A 20,454-nucleotide genomic window follows, 5' to 3' on the forward strand; every position below is an offset into this window, starting at 1 on the left:
TTTATCTTAACCCCTTGCACTATTTTGACGAGTCTGACTCGTGACGCACTCATACTTCGGTTATGACCAATTTTACTCGAATTTTGAATACATTTCAATTCGGAGTTCAAGTCCAACTATAATTTGCATAGTCAACGACTGCATGATACCAAATTCACATAACATTTCAAGTTTCTGTGTCTGTTTTCATGCTATGGCTGAAATTAGTCAGTTCTGACTGACGCACTTGACAGAAACATCATAGTGCAAGGGGTTAATATCTGTGCTGAAGCATGTTTATCTTAAGAGGATGACGATGTACCATTTGGAAGGTAGTCAGGTACTTCTTCCACCAGATGTACTTTTGATACTCCGGGCCCATCGCGGCCACCATGTAGTAGAAGTACATAATGATGTGAACAAAAGTGTTCAGAAGGGCGAAGAAAGTGCTGTGGCCACCTGGCGCGAACTTTGCCCCCAGCCAAACGGAGAAGGGCATTATTCCATGGTGAATCACGTGCAGCGTCGACACGTGTTGAGTTTTCTTCCTCAGTATGAAAAAGAGCTGGAAAAAAATTAATCGGATGATTTACGCGTTAGGCGAAAAAGTCGAGTGTGTACTTACGGTATCGAACAACTCGGTGAATTTACTGATGTAGTACCACCAACATGTGTTCACCATTCGTAGCGCTATCGGGCTGTACGAATAGTCGACCGGTTGGCACCGGAAGCTGTATCCTTTCGCCCAGCCACTCATCAAGTACTGAAACAAGAAAATGCCGGAAAGTGAGGACAATAAAAGGGTTGCATTCAAACGGGGGTAGAACGACAATCAGCGTATAGAAGCGCGATCGCTCGTTTTTCACGGAGAAACTCTGTACCCGCTCGCTTTGTTCGATCAAGAAGCCGGTTGGCGATGCTGGACGAGGAGGGTGAAGGGGGAGGGGAACAAAAGAATCCTCGGCTACCGTTACGTTTCTCTCGCAAGATGACTTCGGGTCTATTTAAAATTCTAAAAGCCAACCCCCCTCTCGCTCCTTCGAGATTTACGGAACAATACCGCTCTGTTTGTTTCGCGTTTCATCCGTGTATATGTGAGTCTGTTTCGTTTTTCCTTCCTTTTTGTTTGTAATTTTTCGGAAAAGAACCAGGCCAGTCGGTTGCTTAAGCATGACCCTAAACAGCGGTCCAGATCGATTCACCGGTAAACTGGGCTACGATTAACACGTTTCAGACCGTATTCTAATGTTCTCCGCTAAAAACGAAACAACGGGGAGAACAAAGGCAAGGTAATGACGTGTTTCGAACGTTCGCGACATCTTCCAACGCTCGGTTGCCCGAGCAACGCGATCAAACTTATTTCAAGAGCCGTAATTATGCGGTAGGTTTTTAACCCAACATAATCGGATCGATCGACGTATCGCGGAAGAAAAATCTCCAACATTTGGTGGGATCTCGTGCTATCCGTTATCGCGTGACGCACGACATCCGATTGGTATCATCGACGCCGGTAACACGACGACATTCCATTTAAACTTGACCGTGTTAAGCAGTCGGAAAAGCTCAAGTGTGATTGCGTGGGTTGGCCAGCTAACGAGAACAGTACGCACGTATGGCCGAGAGAGTTGTGTGTCAAGGTCGCATAGTGTGAGATCTCGCGTTACACGCTGTCGTACATAACGTGAGCCGCAGCAATTTTCGAACGGCTTATCAACGCTTAATTAGAATTTCGCCAGCCACGCTGCTCCACTTTCCGCCCCGTTTTCTCGCTAATCCATTGTGCCTTTCGTCTGAAAGCCGGAAGTAATGAGGCTGATGGGTCGACGTTGGTTGCTGCTGCTGGAATGCTGAAGCGGTTACACCGTATCTTCGAGTTATCGATGGTTCGAGAATCTTTTAGCTGCGTCTACTTTCTTCTTTTTTCTATGTCTTCATACTTTGTACTGTTTAACATGTGCGTCAGACGCACCAAACTATGTTATGAACACTAAACATGTCGAAATGTTATGAACACTAAACATGTCGATATATTATGAACACTTAACATGTCGAAATATTATGAACACTAATCATGTTGAAATATTATGATCACTAAACATGTTCAAATATTATGAACACTAAACATGTCCAAATATTATGAACACTAAACATGTACAAATATTATGAACACTAATCATGTTGAAATATTACGAACACTAAACATGTCCAAATGTTATGAACACTAATCATGTTGAAATATTATGAACACTAAACATGTCCAAATATTATGAACACTAATTATGTTGAAATATTATGAAGACTAATCATGTTGAAATATTACGAACACTAAACATGTCCAAATGTTATGAACACTAATCATGTTGAAATATTATGAACACTAAACATGTCCAAATATTATGAACACTAAACATGTTGAAATATTATGAACACTAAACATGTCCAAATATTATGAACACTAATTATGTTGAAATATTATGAAGACTAATTATGTTGAAATATTATGAAGACTAATCATGTTGAAATATTATGAACACTAAACATGTCCAAATATTATGAACACTAATTATGTTGAAATATTATGAAGACTAATCATGTTGAAATATTATGAACACTAAACATGTCCAAATATTATGAACACTAATCATGTTGAAATATTATGAACACTAAACATGTCCAAATATTATGAATACTAAACATGTACAAATATTATGAACACTAAACATGTCCAAATATTATGAACACTAAACATGTACAAATATTATGAACACTAATCATGTTGAAATATTACGAACACTAAACATGTCCAAATGTTATGAACACTAATCATGTTGAAATATTATGAACACTAAACATGTCCAAATATTATGAACACTAATTATGTTGAAATATTATGAAGACTAATCATGTTGAAATATTACGAACACTAAACATGTCCAAATGTTATGAACACTAATCATGTTGAAATATTATGAACACTAAACATGTCCAAATATTATGAACACTAATTATGTTGAAATATTATGAAGACTAAACATGTTCAAAATATTACGAACACTAAACATGTCCAAATGTTATGAACACTAATCATGTTGAAATATTATGATCACTAAACATGTCCAAATATTATGAACATTAATTATGTTGAATGAAAATCAATTCTGATTTCAAGGAATGTATTTTAACAAAATGTGTACCTTAAAATGTGTACTATTAATGCAAGGGTTAGTTCTTCATGTTGAAGAATAATAAATGATGAATGATTTTTTATCTTGAGATTTCAAGAGAATCACTTTAACAAATTGTGTAATTTATAGTAAGAAACTTGTGGAGTTATTTGACCGGTTTGGTAGTTTGTTAATGTGAAATAAAAAGAATTAAGATACAGATCAACGATCCTTAACTACAAAAATAATAATTAACCTAGATTGTATTTATTAAACTAAAAATTCAGGAATATACATATGAGAAAGATTGACCATATTTAAATTGCATGTCACGATGTATGACAAAGGGTTAGAACCTGCTAACGTTTCTGACTTTGTAAATTGTCACGGAAGCTCCTAAATAGATCCGCTAAATCGTTCATTAGGTACAAGGATTAATTTTATCTGACCGCGAGTGCTCATAAGAATGCATCGTTATTGAATAGAAGATACTGAAAAACGTAGCAGCTGTTTCGAAATCCGTGGTACACGTAATCATCGATTAGTACGAGATAACATTTTCCGTTCCCGGTGAAATTAATTATAAATTGATAAAAATTTTACGATTCACGTAAGTAGAAACGTGATAACGGTGATAATAGTCGTGTGGTAACATCTGGTACCGTTGCACTCCGCGACTGTAAAACTTGGTGTTCTTCTTTCTTTTAAATTAATACTTTACCGTAATATATCAAATATAATAACGAAAAGTAAGAAACTTAAAAGAAAACTATGAAACTTTTTAGTAAAATAGCTAACATGGTATCTTAATTATGTGTTATTAGAGTTTAACGTATTCAAATTTATTAAAGCAATTTGACACAAATTTTATGCAATTTAATAACACAAAAGTGGGTAATTATAGCGCAGTAAATTGAATTTAATGTAACCTGTCAGACTTGAAGTTTTGAATCGATAAGTCACAAGTGATACCCTATTTTCATAACCGACGTTTGATATGCACTAATATGATACTTGACGCCATTTTCCGTACATCGCAGCTTCCGATGAAACTAATTCATCGATCTTTTTTTTTGTACTCTGAAGAGGATATTAACACGTTAACTGTCATGTCATCCGTGCACGTGTTTATATCGAGTTTCCACAAGAATCCCTCGGTGTTACAGATAATAGGGACATCGAAGTCTCGAAAATAACAGATAAGATTGGCTAAACAGCAGGAAGCAACCCAATAAAATTGTCAACGTATGGTAACTTGAGGAAATATCTTCGAAATTGATTAAATAAAAATAACTACTTGTAACAAACATGTTGACAAAGGTAGACAGAGCTACAATTTTTTATTTATTTAAAATAGTAAATTAATCGTTGGAGAGTTTAATAATTGTACAAAACGAATGTACTTATATAAAAAAAATTTTACATTTTTATTCTACAAAAATTATGTAAAACTGCTATTTTAATAATCGTCGAATTTTATCTGTAATATATAAGTTTCTCGAGGTGGAAAGGTTAAGGGTTAACTTGTCGAATTTCACCGCATTATTATCATAATTTTGTCCCCATTCAGGACGTTCATTTAATTAAGCGACTAAATAATCGAACGGTCGAGTTGAACCTCCATGGCTTACTAATAGCTTCTTCTGGCCGACTAGGAGAAAAATTTTTCCGATATTCGTCGAACGTGGTACCCTAGACCCGTACCCTAAAACTGCTTATTCGGCTCCGTGAAAGACGCCAATCTCGAAGAATTTCTATGAAAATCGATCGATGTTCTTACGTACTCTTACCGCCAGAACTAACGACCTGGACGAGCGCTTCCTGCACGAAATTGGACCCGGAATATACAGGGTGGTCGATGTTTATTGTGTCGAACTGTTTCGTTAGAATACAAGCTCTTCTGTGGAAGTACTCGTAGCGGTGAATCACTACGCGGTGGATATTCACACGCTGGATTACTACGCGTTGGTTAACTACGCGTTAGATTATTACGCTTAGAATTAACACGCGTTGCATTACTACGCGTTGGACTACTACGCGTTGAATATCCACGCGCTGGATCACTACGCGTTGGATATCCACACGCTGGATTACTACGCGTTGGATATCCACACGCTGGATTACTACGCGTTGGTTAACTACGCGTTAGATTACCACGCGTTAGATTCCTACGCTTAGAATTACCACGCGTTGCATTACTACGCGCTGGACTACCACGCGTTGGATCACTACGCGTTGGATATCCACGCGCTGGATTACTACGCGTTGGTTAACTACGCGTTAGATTACCACGCGTTAGATTCCTACGCTTAGAATTACTACGCGTTGCATTACTACGCGTTGGACTACTACGCGTTGAACATCCACGCGTTAGATCACTACGCGTTGGATATCCACACGCTGGATTACTACGCGTTGGTTAACTATGCGTTAGATTACCACGCGTTAGATTCCTACGCTTAGAATTACCACGCGTTGCATTACTACGCGTTGGACTACCACGCGTTGAATATCCACGCGTTGGATCACTACGCGTTGGATATCCACACGCTGCATTACTACGCGTTGGTTAACTACGCGTTAGATTACCATGCGTTAGATTCGTACGCTCAGAATTACCATGCGTTGCATTACTACGCTTAGAATTACCATGCGTTGCATTACTACGCTTAGAATTACCATGCGTTGCATTACTACGCGTTGGACCACCACGCGTTGAATATCCACGTGCTGAATTATTACACGTTGGATAGCCCCACGCTGGATTACTACGCGTCGGATTACCGCGCGTTGCATTACTATGCGTTGAATTACCACGCGTCCGTGTTTTTCCTTAATAATTCAAAAACGAAGCTTCAAACCCCATTTTTGCAAAGGGAAATCTTATTCGGAATCACGTCAACTACCTCCCATTTCAGGGACCTACACTACACTACTTATGAGACACCTTGTATATGAATTGTTGGGATATTCAACTTTGTTGAATAATTCAACCTTGTCGATTGAAGATGCAACTTTGTCGAACGATTCAACCTTGTCGATCGAAGATGCAACTTTGTCGAACGATTCAACCTTGTCGATCGAAGATGCAATTTTGTCGAACGATCCAACTTTGTCGAACGAATGATCGAAATTTGTCAATCAAAGATGCAACTTCGTCGATCGAAGACCCGACTTCCCCGAACGATTTATCGTATAATCGCTCGCAAGGTCTGGCGATAATAGAGATTGGAAAGCCCTCCCCGATAAAGAATCCTCAGACTTATTCATGAAGCAGGCTAGATACCTCGAGGCGACATATCCGACATTCTTTCCGCTCGCCGTGTAAACGAGTCTAATAGAATTCAAACGAAATTTGCAAACACAGCACGACATTGTTCGATGGTTACTCGATCGATACCATATGCTCCTCGTTTCCCTAAAAATGTACTTTCCTTGCGGAACGAGCGTCCCTCGTGTAATCTCCTCTGTCTTCGACAAACAGAATGGACCTGTTGAGAATTTACGTCCGATCCGAGAATTTAATATCGTTTGCAATGTAATCAGGGATGTCTAGATTGACACGGAAATTCTTTTTTAAGTACTGATCGGTTGATAAATTGGGTGAAACAATACTTATTAGTATGAGTGTATTATGTAGAAATTATATACATATTATACATATAAGTTAGATATACATACATGTATGTACATATAAGACCAGTCTGTTAGTTGTCTCTTGACAGTAATTAAACAAGTAGGTAAAAGAAAAGAAATGCAAAGGGTTAATGTATATTCGAACATAATTGGAACAGTGCCCAATATCCGAATGAAACAGCATGCATTTCATCTCGTTCAATGCCAGTCTATCAACTCGAAGTATATTTACGCGGTTAACCAACAAACCGAAACGCTCGTTCACGATTAAAATGCCCATGTGACAAGGTTATCGGAATCGATGTTATCGGTGAGTCATTACGCTCGAGAATATCGTACGACTTCACGGAGTCATTGATCGGGAAATAAGAGTCGAATGCACATGCCGGTTTCGTTGATAAGAGCACATTCGCGTGATCAACGCGCTTTTGTGTTTACCGATTCCGGACGAACTTCGGAGCTTCGTAATTAAAACGAGGAAATTGGAAGAGCTGTTTTTAAATAACTCTGCATCGTAACTCCGACGGAACGGGGGTAAAAACGGAAGCAATCACAAATTGTTAAAAAGAAACAACTGCGTGCAGAGGGTTAATGAGGGAAAGATGAGAGTAATAAATTTCTTACTTAAATTTATATTTTGTAGTACTTTTAACTAATTAAATCATTCATTAACGAAACATTATTTGAATATTTAGTTAATCACTTGCAACCATTCACTCCATTCACACTTCAATAATTATAAACATAACGGGTCGGACAAATAATATAGAACCAATAAATGCCTACAATTTAATGATTATTTGAGTAACTCTGTACAATTAATTGTGCACAAGTAACTACAAAATCGAATCGTTCAAAAAAGTTGCATCTTCGATCGACAAAGTTCAATCGTTCGACAAAGTTGTATCTTCGATCGACAAAATTGAATTGTTCGACAAAGTTGCATCTTCGATCAACAAAATCAGATTGTTCGACAAAGTTGCATCTTCGATCGACAAAGTTCAATCGTTCGACAAAGTTGTATCTTCGATCGACAAAATTGAATTGTTCGACAAAGTTGCATCTTCGATCAACAAAATCAGATTGTTCGACAAAGTTGCATCTTCGATCGACAAAGTTCAATCGTTCGACAAAGTTGTATCTTCGATCGACAAAATTGAATTGTTCGACAAAGTTGCATCTTCGATCAACAAAATCAGATTGTTCGACAAAGTTGCATCTTCGATCGACAAAGTTCAATCGTTCGACAAAGTTGTATCTTCGATCGACAAAATTGAATTGTTCGACAAAGTTGCATCTTCGATCAACAAAATCAGATTGTTCGACAAAGTTGCATCTTCGATCGACAAAGTTCAATCGTTCGACAAAGTTGTATCTTCGATCGACAAAATTGAATTGTTCGACAAAGTTGCATCTTCGATCAACAAAATCAGATTGTTCGACAAAGTTGCATCTTCGATCGACAAAGTTCAATCGTTCGACAAAGTTGTATCTTCGATCGACAAAATTGAATTGTTCGACAAAGTTGCATCTTCGATCAACAAAATCAGATTGTTCGACAAAGTTGCATCTTCGATCGACAAAGTTCAATCGTTCGACAAAGTTGTATCTTCGATCGACAAAATTGAATTGTTCGACAAAGTTGCATCTTCGATCAACAAAATCAGATTGTTCGACAAAGTTGCATCTTCGATCGACAAAGTTCAATCGTTCGACAAAGTTGTATCTTCGATCGACAAAATTGAATTGTTCGACAAAGTTGCATCTTCGATCAACAAAATCAGATTGTTCGACAAAGTTGCATCTTCGATCGACAAAGTTCAATCGTTCGACAAAGTTGTATCTTCGATCGACAAAATTGAATTGTTCGACAAAGTTGCATCTTCGATCAACAAAATCAGATTGTTCGACAAAGTTGCATCTTCGATCGACAAAGTTCAATCGTTCGACAAAGTTGTATCTTCGATCGACAAAATTGAATTGTTCGACAAAGTTGCATCTTCGATCAACAAAATCAGATTGTTCGACAAAGTTGCATCTTTGATCAACAAAATCAGACTGTTCGACAAAGTTGCATCTTCGATCAACAAAATCAGATTGTTTAACAAAGTTGCATCTTCGATCAACAAAATCAGATTGTTCGACAAAGTTGCATCTTCGATCAACAAAATCAGACTGTTCGACAAAGTTGCATCTTCGATCAACAAAATCAGATTGTTTAACAAAGTTGCATCTTCGATCAACAAAATCAGATTGTTCAACAAAGTTGCATCTTCGATCAACAAAATCAGATTGTTCAACAAAGTTGCATTTTCGATCGACAAAATTGAATCGTTCAACAAAGTTGCATCTTCCATGCAACATCCCACTTGTGATCAATTTTCCAACAATACGTACGCGAATGTAACGCACGGAAATGGAATGAATCGTCTGTCAAAGGGAAGGTAAATATTCGAGCTCCACGAATGCAGATTCTCAACGATGGCCGAATCGTAATTGGATCGACGAAAAACCGCGTAGAAAGTAACGACGTAATGCTACGTGAGCACTGGTCTCGCGAGGTAACTGTACTCGGTGGCAGCTACAACATACTAAATGCAATCCAAATACGGTTGGTATTTGATCGAATACGCATTCTTGACCCTCTGACACCGCGACCAATTGGAACGTCCAGCCTGGTTCTGTTCGCCGAGCAACTTCAAAACTTGACCTTGCAATACGGTTAAGTTAGACCCACCCATCGCATCAGAACCGCTATACATCTTTAACATTTTTTATGTTTTCCGTAGAATTAAAAGGTTTTCAAATTTGTAATGATATAATTTAGGTATTAACCCCTTGCCATACTTTGACGAGTCTCACACGTGACACACTCACAACTCAAATGTGACATAACCTTCTCCAAAATTTTGAATACTCTTCAACTTGAAATTTAGGTCCAACTACAATTTGTATAGTCAAGGATCGCTGAATAGAAAATACTCCAAATATTTTAATTTTCTTTGTTTGTTTTAATATTATAACTATGAATAGTTAGTTTTGACTGACGCATTTGGCAAATAAATTGTAAGGCAAGGGGTTAAGATGACACACGTGTAGATAACATTAATACATGTTAATATGTTATCTTGTATTTTCATAGTTTGCTTTGGTTCTGCCTAGGTCTGTACATATTGATCATATGCTTCATATCTTCCTTATTTTACTGTCATACCAAACGCAAACCAAACACGGTATTTTATTATATTTAGTTTTCAATGTATTTCAGTTTGGCAATAATTTTGCATGATCCAAGACAATTTTTCATACGATATAATTACAGCCATAACAGTGAGATTTGGTACATGATTCGTTGGGACATCAAGTATCTCTAACACAGGTTGACTGCCACGTCGCCCATACTGATTTAACATATATATTATTAAAAATGTATTCACTTTCCTAATCGAAAATTCTCGCATTAATTACATGGATCTATAGAAAATAAATGTGACAAGATATTGTGAAAGTATTTTAAAAAATTGATTAACACTGAAACTACCAAACCGGTCAAATGACCGTTCCACAAGATCCTTGTTATAAATGACACAATGTGTTGAATTGATTCTTCTAATACCTGTATTGATCTTCATCAAGATAAAGAATTAAAGTGTGCACTAATTTACGTTTTGTTGATTGTTCATTTATTTTTTGACTCCATTTTTCAACTCAGATTAAGTGCATATTATACGCCGGTAGGTTTAGTGTTAAAAATTAAAACACTACTGGATGCAATTGAAAACTGCTTTAGTGTGGCAGTCAACGAGCTCAAAGGTTCCCTTTCGTTAAAACTTGCACTATGACTCAGGTGCGTCAGAGCTAATCACAGATTACTATCAACGTATTTAGCTTTTAATGTATTTCAGTTTAGTAATAATTTTGCATGATTCAATTTTCCTTGAAAGTGAAATTTTTGTGCGGGAACTAATTGGCCAAGGTTCCCATCATGAAACTCAAATTAAGAAATGACGCCATTATGTGAACACTAGTTAATCTTGTACTTACGCAAAACATGACTCATATATTTATCGCCAAAGTTTTGGAAACGTAATTACCTATAGTTTATCGTTCAATCGCGTATCTTAGGTAGATTGTTTTCAGTGATGAGTCATTTACAGGTAAATGAAGAAAAACGTACCTCGTAGAAGATCCATGTGGAGAATATTGTTTGAAACAAGTTGTACCCTATCAGGATCTTCCGAAGTTTGAAAGGCTTTCTATTTTCCATTAGCCTCGGTCCCAAAACCTTGCTGAAATAAGCGTAAAATAGGCATATCGCTATCGTCGGAAATGGACTGCCCATCATGATATAAGTATTCACCCGAGGATCTGCAATCAGAATACAATTTGTCAGAAAAGGAAAAAACAGTTTAGAAAAGTTGAATCGTTTGTGAATTTAATACATCAGTTGTCATATGTGACTTATGATACAAATTTAGTTAAATTGATTATTTATAGAGAAAATAGATGAAAGGAATTGGGGACGATTAATATCGAACTGTTTTTCGTTGACAAGCTAAAGATGCAACTGAAAGATTAATCTCTGTCTTACAGTATCCACATGTGATGTTCTCCATCTTCACATATGACAAACCTTACTAGAACTTTTAATACGCAGTCTGTACTTTATAATTGCTGGAGGTCTTTCAACTTCATTTTTAATTTCAAATTAAGTCCTCATTACACTAGTAGGTTTAGTGACTTACATGATTGTATTTGTAGTTGTCTATTTATTTTTCAACTTCATTTTCAATTTCAAATTAAGTTCTCATATGCTGGTACGTTTAATGACTTACATGATTGCATGTGTAGTTGTCTATTAATTTTTCAACTTCATTTTTAATTTCAAATTAAGTCCTCATATGCTGGTACGTTTAATGACTTACATGATTGCATGTGTAGTTGTCTATTTTTTTTTCAACTTCATTTTTAATTTCAAATTAAGTCCTCATATGCTGGTACGTTTAATGACTTACATGATTGCATGTGTAGCTGTCTATTAATTTTTCAACTTCATTTTTAATTTCAAATTAAGTCCTCATATGCTGGTACGTTTAGTGACTTACATGATTGCATGTGTAGTTGTCTATTAATTTTTCAACTTCATTTTCAATTTCAAATTAAGTTCTCATATGCTGGTACGTTTAGTGACTTACATGATTGCATGTGTAGTTGTCTATTAATTTTTCAACTTCATTTTTAATTTCAAATTAAGTCCTCATATGCTGGTACGTTTAATGACTTACATGATTGCATGTGTAGTTGTCTATTTATTTTTCAACTTCATTTTTAATTTCAAATTAAGTCCTCACACACCAGCAGGTTTAATGTCAAACTTTGATTTGAATTTTACATTTTACCTCGTTCACAAAAGAACACAAGAAGTACATATACCAAAAGAAGTTGATAAAAAAGCAGCATCACACGTAGGGATAAATCAGCTCTTCTTTATTAAACGAGCAAGGGGATCTTTTTCTGGTTGAAAAGTGACTCGGTTAACGGGTTAAAGTAAACTGCCTGATAACTTTGTTCTTATTCTAAAAATAATCGCAAAGAGGTTAACGAACCGGGAAGGCTGTACTTTATTGTCGTTTAATGACAGGAAAATTGTCATGACCAAGCTTAGTGTACCGTAATGACGATGCACAAAGTTGTGGAAAAAAATGGGGAAAGAAGAAAGGAGAAGGGAATTGTTTGCCTTTCTATTTCCTTGGTCGTTAAGAATCCTGACTTGAACATTCGGTAATTAACCGAATCGCGGAATTTCGACGTCGAGTTATGCTGCATGAAGGCTTTTAATTAACTGCAAACACGAACCATTCGCTATCGAATCTTTTTCGAGGATATTTTTATTTTTCTGGGGTAAGTTTTGCATCAGATGATGGTTACGTTAGGTTAGATTAGGTTATTGAGTTGATACGTTCAATCTGAGATGAGACGTAGAGACTTCAAGGTTATGGTTGACTATTTCATTCAAGAAATGATACTTCGCGAAATGTGATAAAAAATATAAGTAATTTTCAGAGTGAAAGATATTTGAACATCGAAAGTTTAAATTAGTGAAAGTTTTGATGTCATGGAATAAAGAGAATACAGTTTTGATGAAGGCTGAACGCCACCGAAGTGAAAAGAAGAGAATTGATTTGTGCCAGAGTTATTTTTCTAAGATCACTAAAGGTCAGACAGAAGTTATAAAAATTTAAGGACTCTCAATTCTACAGGCTTTTGAACACGAGACTAATTTCAAGCCTACGTAACGATCCATTGAGACCGCGAGGTTACCGCTTTGATTTTTGCTAATAACAGGGGTTGAAATTGAAAGGGTACGTACGATGAAAACGTGGTATTTCGCAAAAGTTGCCATAGAAACGTAGCGCTTAACGTTATCAATTTTCGCGCGATTCAATTTCGAGTCCCGATACGTCGCTTAATTAAAGCTCCTATCGAAGAAATAATCTGGAGACTTAATTTTGCAAATAAAACAATTGAAAATCGATGCGCGTTAACGAGACTCGTCGTTTTCGTTGAAAACGAATCGGCAATTAGCCGCTATTACAAACGATTCTGGCACAATGTGCAATTATGCTTTTACGATCACCCCTCTTTACTGTTTACTTTCTTTGACCCAGATTTCGACGACAATGGTGTCATTAGGAACATTGGCCACGATGTAGAACAATGGCCAACGTGTCGAGAAAGGGTGGCGTATCGAATACGAGAGGGGAGAAGAAAACAGGGTAATTATTCCAATACACCGATGGAAACTTCCCAATAATAATTAACAACTAATGAATATTCCGATTCTGGACTATCGATGTGTGGATATCTTTGTTCTGATAGGGTTAATCGTTTTGTTAAGGTATTAGGTTAGGTTTGAGTGACACGTGACGCAGTCGTGGTTCACACGTGATGTACTCGAGGACCACACGTGACACTTTCTGTTCACATATGAGGAACTGTGTTGGAATTTTTAATAAGATTCAACTCGAAATTTAAGGTATTAGGTTAGGTTAGATGTGACAAGTCTGACTGGTGATGCACTTGCAGTCCACATATGACGCACTCTTAGTCCACACATGACACACTCTCAATTCATACGTGACGCACTCTCAGTCCACATGTGAAAAAATATATTAGAGTTTTTAATAAGCTTCAACTCGAAATTTAAGGTATTAGCTTAGGTTAGATGTGACAAGTTTGCCACATGACGCATTCACAGTTCATACGTGATGCACTCTTAGTCCACATATGACACACTTGCAGTCCCTATGTGACGCACTCTCAGTCCAGACGAGGTGCATTCACAGCTCACATAGGATAAACTTTGTCCTAATAGTGGTAACCTCTTCGATAAGGTATTAAGTTTGACAAGTATGACACGTGACACACTCACAATCCACATGTGACGCATTAGCAGTCCACATATGATGCACTCTCAATCCATATGTGACGCACTTGCAATCAACATGTGACGCACTCATTGTCCACATGTGACGTATTCGCAGTCCACATGTGACGCATTAGCAGTCCACATGTGACGCACTCACAGTCCACATGTGATGCACTTACAGTTCATATGTGACGTACTCTCGGTCCATATGTGATGCACTCGCAATCCATTCATGTGACGCACTCATAGTCCACATGTGACGTACTTAGAGTCCACATGTGACGCATTAGCAGTCCACATGTGATGCACTCTCAATCCATATGTAACGCAGTTGCAATCCATATGAGACGCACTTGCAATCAACATGTGACGCACTCATTGTCCACACGTGACGTATTCGCAGTCCACATATGACGCATTAGCAGTCCACATATGATGCACTCTCAATCCATATGTGACGCACTTGCAATCAACATGTGACGCACTCATTGTCCACATGTGACGTATTCGCAGTTCGTATGAGACGCATTCGCAGTCAATATGTGACGCACTCATTGCCCACATGTGACGCACTCGCAGTTCACATGAGACACATTCGCAGTCAACACGTGACACACACGTAATCAACATGCGAAACACTTATTATCCACACGTGACCCACACTATATTAGAATTTTTAATAAGGTTCAACTTGAAGTTTAAATCGTAATTTACATAGTCAAGCTGAATACAAAGATGCATAAAATTTTAATTTCCATTATTTGATTCATTACGTTCACGCTGACGCACTGACAAATCAGCGAGGGAAAGGTTAAAACTTTGAAGTTTTAATACATACACATGAGCGAAATTGATAAACTTTGGAAATCGGAAGCGTTTCATGTACGATAGAGTTCTCATATGTCCAACATAAAGCACTATTTTCAATACAATCATGAATATATAAATATCCACAATGAAATCAATCGCGACCTGTGAATCCAGGAAATTTGAAAATTTGCTTTTTCACTCGTGACATTAATATCCGGTATAAAGCAGCGTTTGTCAAACAATAGGATGAATTACTGTCGGTTTCGAATTTTACGACAGACTCAAATTTCAAGGGAAGAATTTTTAAGTTAAAACTTGCGACTTCTAGAGGTCGATGACACCTCCTTTAAATTAATTATTTCGTCATCGAATGATTTAATCGACTGCGAACAGCAGGTTTTTTATGCAACGTGTACTTTGAACCGAGCTGAGAATTTTAACAACGAAACGAGGTTGAATGATCGGACTGATTGGATCAAATACTGTTCGGTAATTTTCTCCGGAATACACGTACCTCGAGCACGTTACACTTATTGGTTTTTCGGTTTTCCGATTTCTCGATACTCAATTGCTAGTAAAGCTATATTCGTGTTTATCAGACCAACTGAATTTACTTTCGTATCTTCGAAGAAAATTGTCACAGCTCGAAGCACAACATAATAGGAGACTCGTAAATTTAAAACCAAATTATAAAATTTGATGAGATATTTATTGTATATGTAATATTTATATTTACATTAAAGTAGCTGGGTGAGAATGTTTGCAGAGTTATACTTTGATGATCATATGATGTATGACCTAACTCTATGCAGTTAGATTAACTGTTAGGTTAACTGTCTCTTATGCTTTCTATGCCTGGTGAGATATATTTGAATGTACTCTGAAAAAATGATACTGTCTTCGTGTTAAATAATTGAAAAAACCCACATGAACATATGTGTACATATGATATTATGCTACACATGATATTGTCTTCATATTAAACAATAATTGAAAAGACCCACTTGTACATATGTGTATATATGTTGTGACACATATGATGTTGTCTTCATGTTAAATAATTGAAGAGACACATTTGTACATATGTGTATATATGTTATGACACGTATGATGTTGTCTTCATGTTAAATAATTGAAAAGACCCACTTGTACATATGTATATACATATTATGACACATGTGATATTGTCTTCATGTTAAATAATTGAAAAAACCCACATGAACATATGTGTACTTATGATATTATGCTACACATGATATTGTCTTCATGTTAAATAATTGAAGAGACCCACTTGTACATATGTGTATATATGTTATGACACATATGATGTTGTCTTCATGTTAAATAATTGAAAAGACACATTTGTACATATGTGTATATATGTTATGACACGTATGATGTTGTCTTCATGTTAAATAATTGAAGAGACCCACATATACATATGCATATACATATATGACACATATGATATTCTCTTCATGTTAAATAATTGAAACGAACCACCTGTACACATGTTTCCTATATTTCCATTTGTATACATTAAGAAAAATTCTATGCTCCTATATTTTCCTTAAAATCACATACCTCAAAGAATTAAACAAACGATTCGAATATATTGACTATCGAATCAATCAATATATTTCGCGATAATACAGCAACACGATAGAATCCCTAATCGTGCGAGTTAATGCGTCGTCCAAAGAGTAAACGTAGTTCGAACAATACCGAAGTGGTATTTGCAAACAAAACCAGGAACAATGGACAGGAAGTTGGTCGGATCGATGCAATCGTCAGTTCATCCGGCGATTATCATGCGATAACACAATGGCGATTAATACTTGCGTACTTTTCTTCGATTTTCTTACGGATCTCGCGAGAGCCGTCTTACAAAATCAATGCTCATCGAGCGGGTTAATAAATTCGTCTAGGCAGTGGCTTCCTGACCGGAAAGCCAGAGTTCCGGTATCGAGGCAGGTGCACGATGCACCATCGCGGAATTGCATAATGCTCGGCCAACTTGTAAATCACTCGCTGATTGCTCCACTTTTCAGCGCACATACAATAACCCCTTTCACGGATACTTACAGCGTGTTGAGAAAGTTATCGACTCGTTGGATTAATTGACTCTGTCTTTTTAACACGTATGATTAGTGTGATTAGCTTGTCAGGTGCGTCAGATGTAACTATTAACTACAATTTATATAAAAATCATTAAAGAAAATCAATATTATTGTGACTATCTCGTATTCAACCTTCTTTTACTATATAAATTATAATTAAATCTTGAACTTCAAATTGAAATGTATTAACTATTAACTATTAACTAGACGTAACTATTAATTATAATAGTATAAAAATCATGAAAGAAAATCAATATTATTGTGACTATTTTGTATTCAACCTTCTTTTACTATATAAATTATAATTGATCTCGAACTTCAAATTGAAATGTATTAACTATTAACTATTAACTAGACGTAATTATTAATTACAATAGTATAAAAATCATTAAAGAAAATCAATATTATTGTGACTGTTTCGTACTCAACCTTCTTTTACTATATAAATTATAATTGATCTCGAACTTCAAATTGAAATGTATTAACTATTAACTATTAACTAGACGTAACTATTAATTATAATAGTATAAAAATCATGAAAGAAAATCAATATTATTGTGACTGTTTCGTATTCAACCTTCTTTTACTATATAAATTATAATTGATCTCGAACTTCAAATTGAAATGTATTAACTATTAACTATTAACTAGACGTAACTATTAATTATAATAGTATAAAAATCATTGCAGAAAATCAATATTATTGTGACTGTTTCGTATTCAACCTTCTTTTACTATATAAATTATAATTGATCTTGAACTTCAAATTGAAATGTATTAAATATTCAAGCAAGATTTGTCGCATTTGAATCGCAAGCCTGAAGAACTCAGCCTGAGAAGCTGACACACTGTTGCATCGTTGTAGTAATGAAATTCGAGATTTATTAACATCGGTTTGAACTCATTATTGTTTTACATTGCCAAATAAAAATGATATTCATACTCGTCAGTCTTTGCTGAGACTAACTTTTCGTTTAGTCTTAAAATGTTAAACTTGAAATGATAAGAATGTGTGTAATTTCCTAATATTTCTAATCATTTCCAATATTTTAAACATTTAAAAAGTTCCGAAAATCAATGTTTATTCAGTCGAAACTTTCCACAGAAATGAGGTTTTAAAGTTAAGTGCTTTGTAATCAGATCTGATGATTAATTGATATTTCAATTTCCTCGAAAAAAAGAACATATGTTTACACCATACTACTAAAAAGTTTCCATGTTTTCAATTGCGTTCAAACGAGTTTTCTCTTGACGTCAATCGCCACATCCTTGTCGCAAACAGAACGATCATGATCGATCAGGAAAATATGCAAAACGCATTCAATTTGACCATTGCAGTAATCAAAATATCACCGACAAAAAGCCTACAATGACAACTTCGCACAAGGCAAAAGGTTAGCTTCCTCATTTCATACGCAGAGGATATGATTATTATTTTGTTATGTCAGACATTAATATGCAGTCCAGTTCTCCATTTGCGAATTTCATTATCGAGAGGTCTGGGAATTTCGACTTGCGTCATGTTTTTAAATTTATGAACCTTCGGTTACCAAACAATTGACACTGTAGGTGATAATTGACACTGTGGGTGACAATTGTTGAAAACAGAGAAATTTCAACCTTGTAGGGGTTGTTGGACCCTCCTCAAGATAAATACATGTGATTACACGCTGCAAGTGAATAATATTTTGCTATGGTATGTTATTTTCAATGGGAGGAATTTATATTGCGTAGGTAAATACCCACACTTCTCAAATCCTCAATCCTTCTAAGTACAAAAAGCCAAGTTTGCAAAGTTGCAAAGAGGTATTAAAAAATAAAGTGCAACAGTGTCTATATAGTTTCTCAGTCCATGAATCGTGACAATCAGCTGGACGCCCCAACGCAGCGGCTCGAAAGAGCGGATTCTCGAATGTGGAAAGGCTCTGTCCGTCAGCTCGGATAAATTTCTCGAGCACACTTTTTTCCTTTCTTCTTTTTTTAATTCAGCCCTCGTACGAGAAGACGCGAGAGTTTGTTCAGGAGGTGCTCGCCAGGCCTTCCGGTAAATTACCTTTGCACTCAGATGGTCCGAGCCAACGGCGCTCATTGTCAGCTAGCCGTCCGCTCCGCCGCACATCGCTGGACATCGTTGCCTCCTTTTTTTTTAACAAACTTTCTTTCTCGCGGTTTTTTAGTGTCTTACTACTTGTACTTTGCGAAGATTCATTCACATTTAACTGGATCATTGAGGCTGTTTATTATTTAATTTTAGTGGGTTACTTTTGGATGTTAAGAATTATTGAGGCTGTTTGATATTTAATTTTAGTGGGTTACTTTTGGATATTAAGAATTATTGAGGCTGTTTGATATTTAATTTTAGTGGGTTACTTTTGGATATTAAGAATTATTGAGGCTGTTTGTTATTTAATTTTAGTGGGTTATTTTTGGATATTAAGAATTATTGAGGCTGTTTGATATTTAATTTTAGTGGGTTACTTTTGGATGTTAAGAATTATTGAGGCTGCTTGTTATTTAATTTTAGTGGGTTACTTTTGGATATTAAGAATTATTGATGCTGTTTGTTATTTAATTTTAGTGGGTTACTTTTGGATATTAAGAATTATTGATGCTGTTTGTTATTTAATTTTAGTGGGTTACTTTTGGATATTAAGAATTATTGATGCTGTTTGTTATTTAATTTTAGTGGGTTACTTTTGGATATTAAGAATTATTGAGGCTGTTTGTTATTTAATTTTAGTGGGTTACTTTTGGATATTAAGAATTATTGAGGCTGTTTGTTATTTAATTTTAGTGGGTTACTTTTGGATATTAAGAATTATTGAGGCTGTTTGTTATTTAATTTTAGTTGGTTACTTTTGGATATTAAGAATTATTGAGGCTGTTTGTTATTTAATTTTAGTAGGTTACTTTTGGATGTTGAGGGTCATTGAGGCTGTTTATTATTTAATTTTAGTGGGTTACTTTTGGATATTAAGAATCATTGAGGCTGCTTGTTATTAATTTTAGTGGGTTACTTTTGGATATTAAGAATCATTGAGGCTGTTTATTATTTAATTGCAGTGTACTACCTTTAGATGTTAAAAATCATTGAGACTTTTAATTATTTAATTGCAGTGTGCTACCTTTAGATATTAAAAAGCATTGAGGCAGTTTATTATTTAATTACAATGTGTTACCTTTAGATATTATTATATTAGTGTTCACTTTAGATATTATATTATATTATATTATACGTGCAGTTGCAGTGGATGTTACACTTACATTTACATACAGGGTGAGACATTTAAAACCTCCTGACACAAAGCCTGAATAA

At 35.8% G+C, this 20,454-nt stretch overlaps 1 protein-coding gene across 2 annotated transcripts in view; it reads right to left on the bottom strand.

Annotated features, from left to right (window-relative positions):
• The window catches only part of LOC100879514 (very long chain fatty acid elongase 7), a 67,869-nt gene that overhangs the window by 4,502 nt on the left and 42,913 nt on the right, over window positions 1-20,454 (bottom strand). For both annotated transcript variants that reach the window (XM_012298953.2, XM_012298949.2), the window contains 3 exons: window positions 10,957-11,147; window positions 605-742; window positions 302-544 (listed from right to left, as the gene is read on the bottom strand). In XM_012298953.2, the coding sequence (XP_012154343.1) occupies window positions 302-544; window positions 605-742; window positions 10,957-11,147 (572 nt within the window). The remainder of the gene's footprint in view (window positions 1-301; window positions 545-604; window positions 743-10,956; window positions 11,148-20,454) is intronic.

This window comes from Megachile rotundata, chromosome 1 (assembly GCF_050947335.1).
Source record: "Megachile rotundata isolate GNS110a chromosome 1, iyMegRotu1, whole genome shotgun sequence".
Lineage (NCBI taxonomy): Eukaryota > Metazoa > Arthropoda > Insecta > Hymenoptera > Megachilidae > Megachile > Megachile rotundata.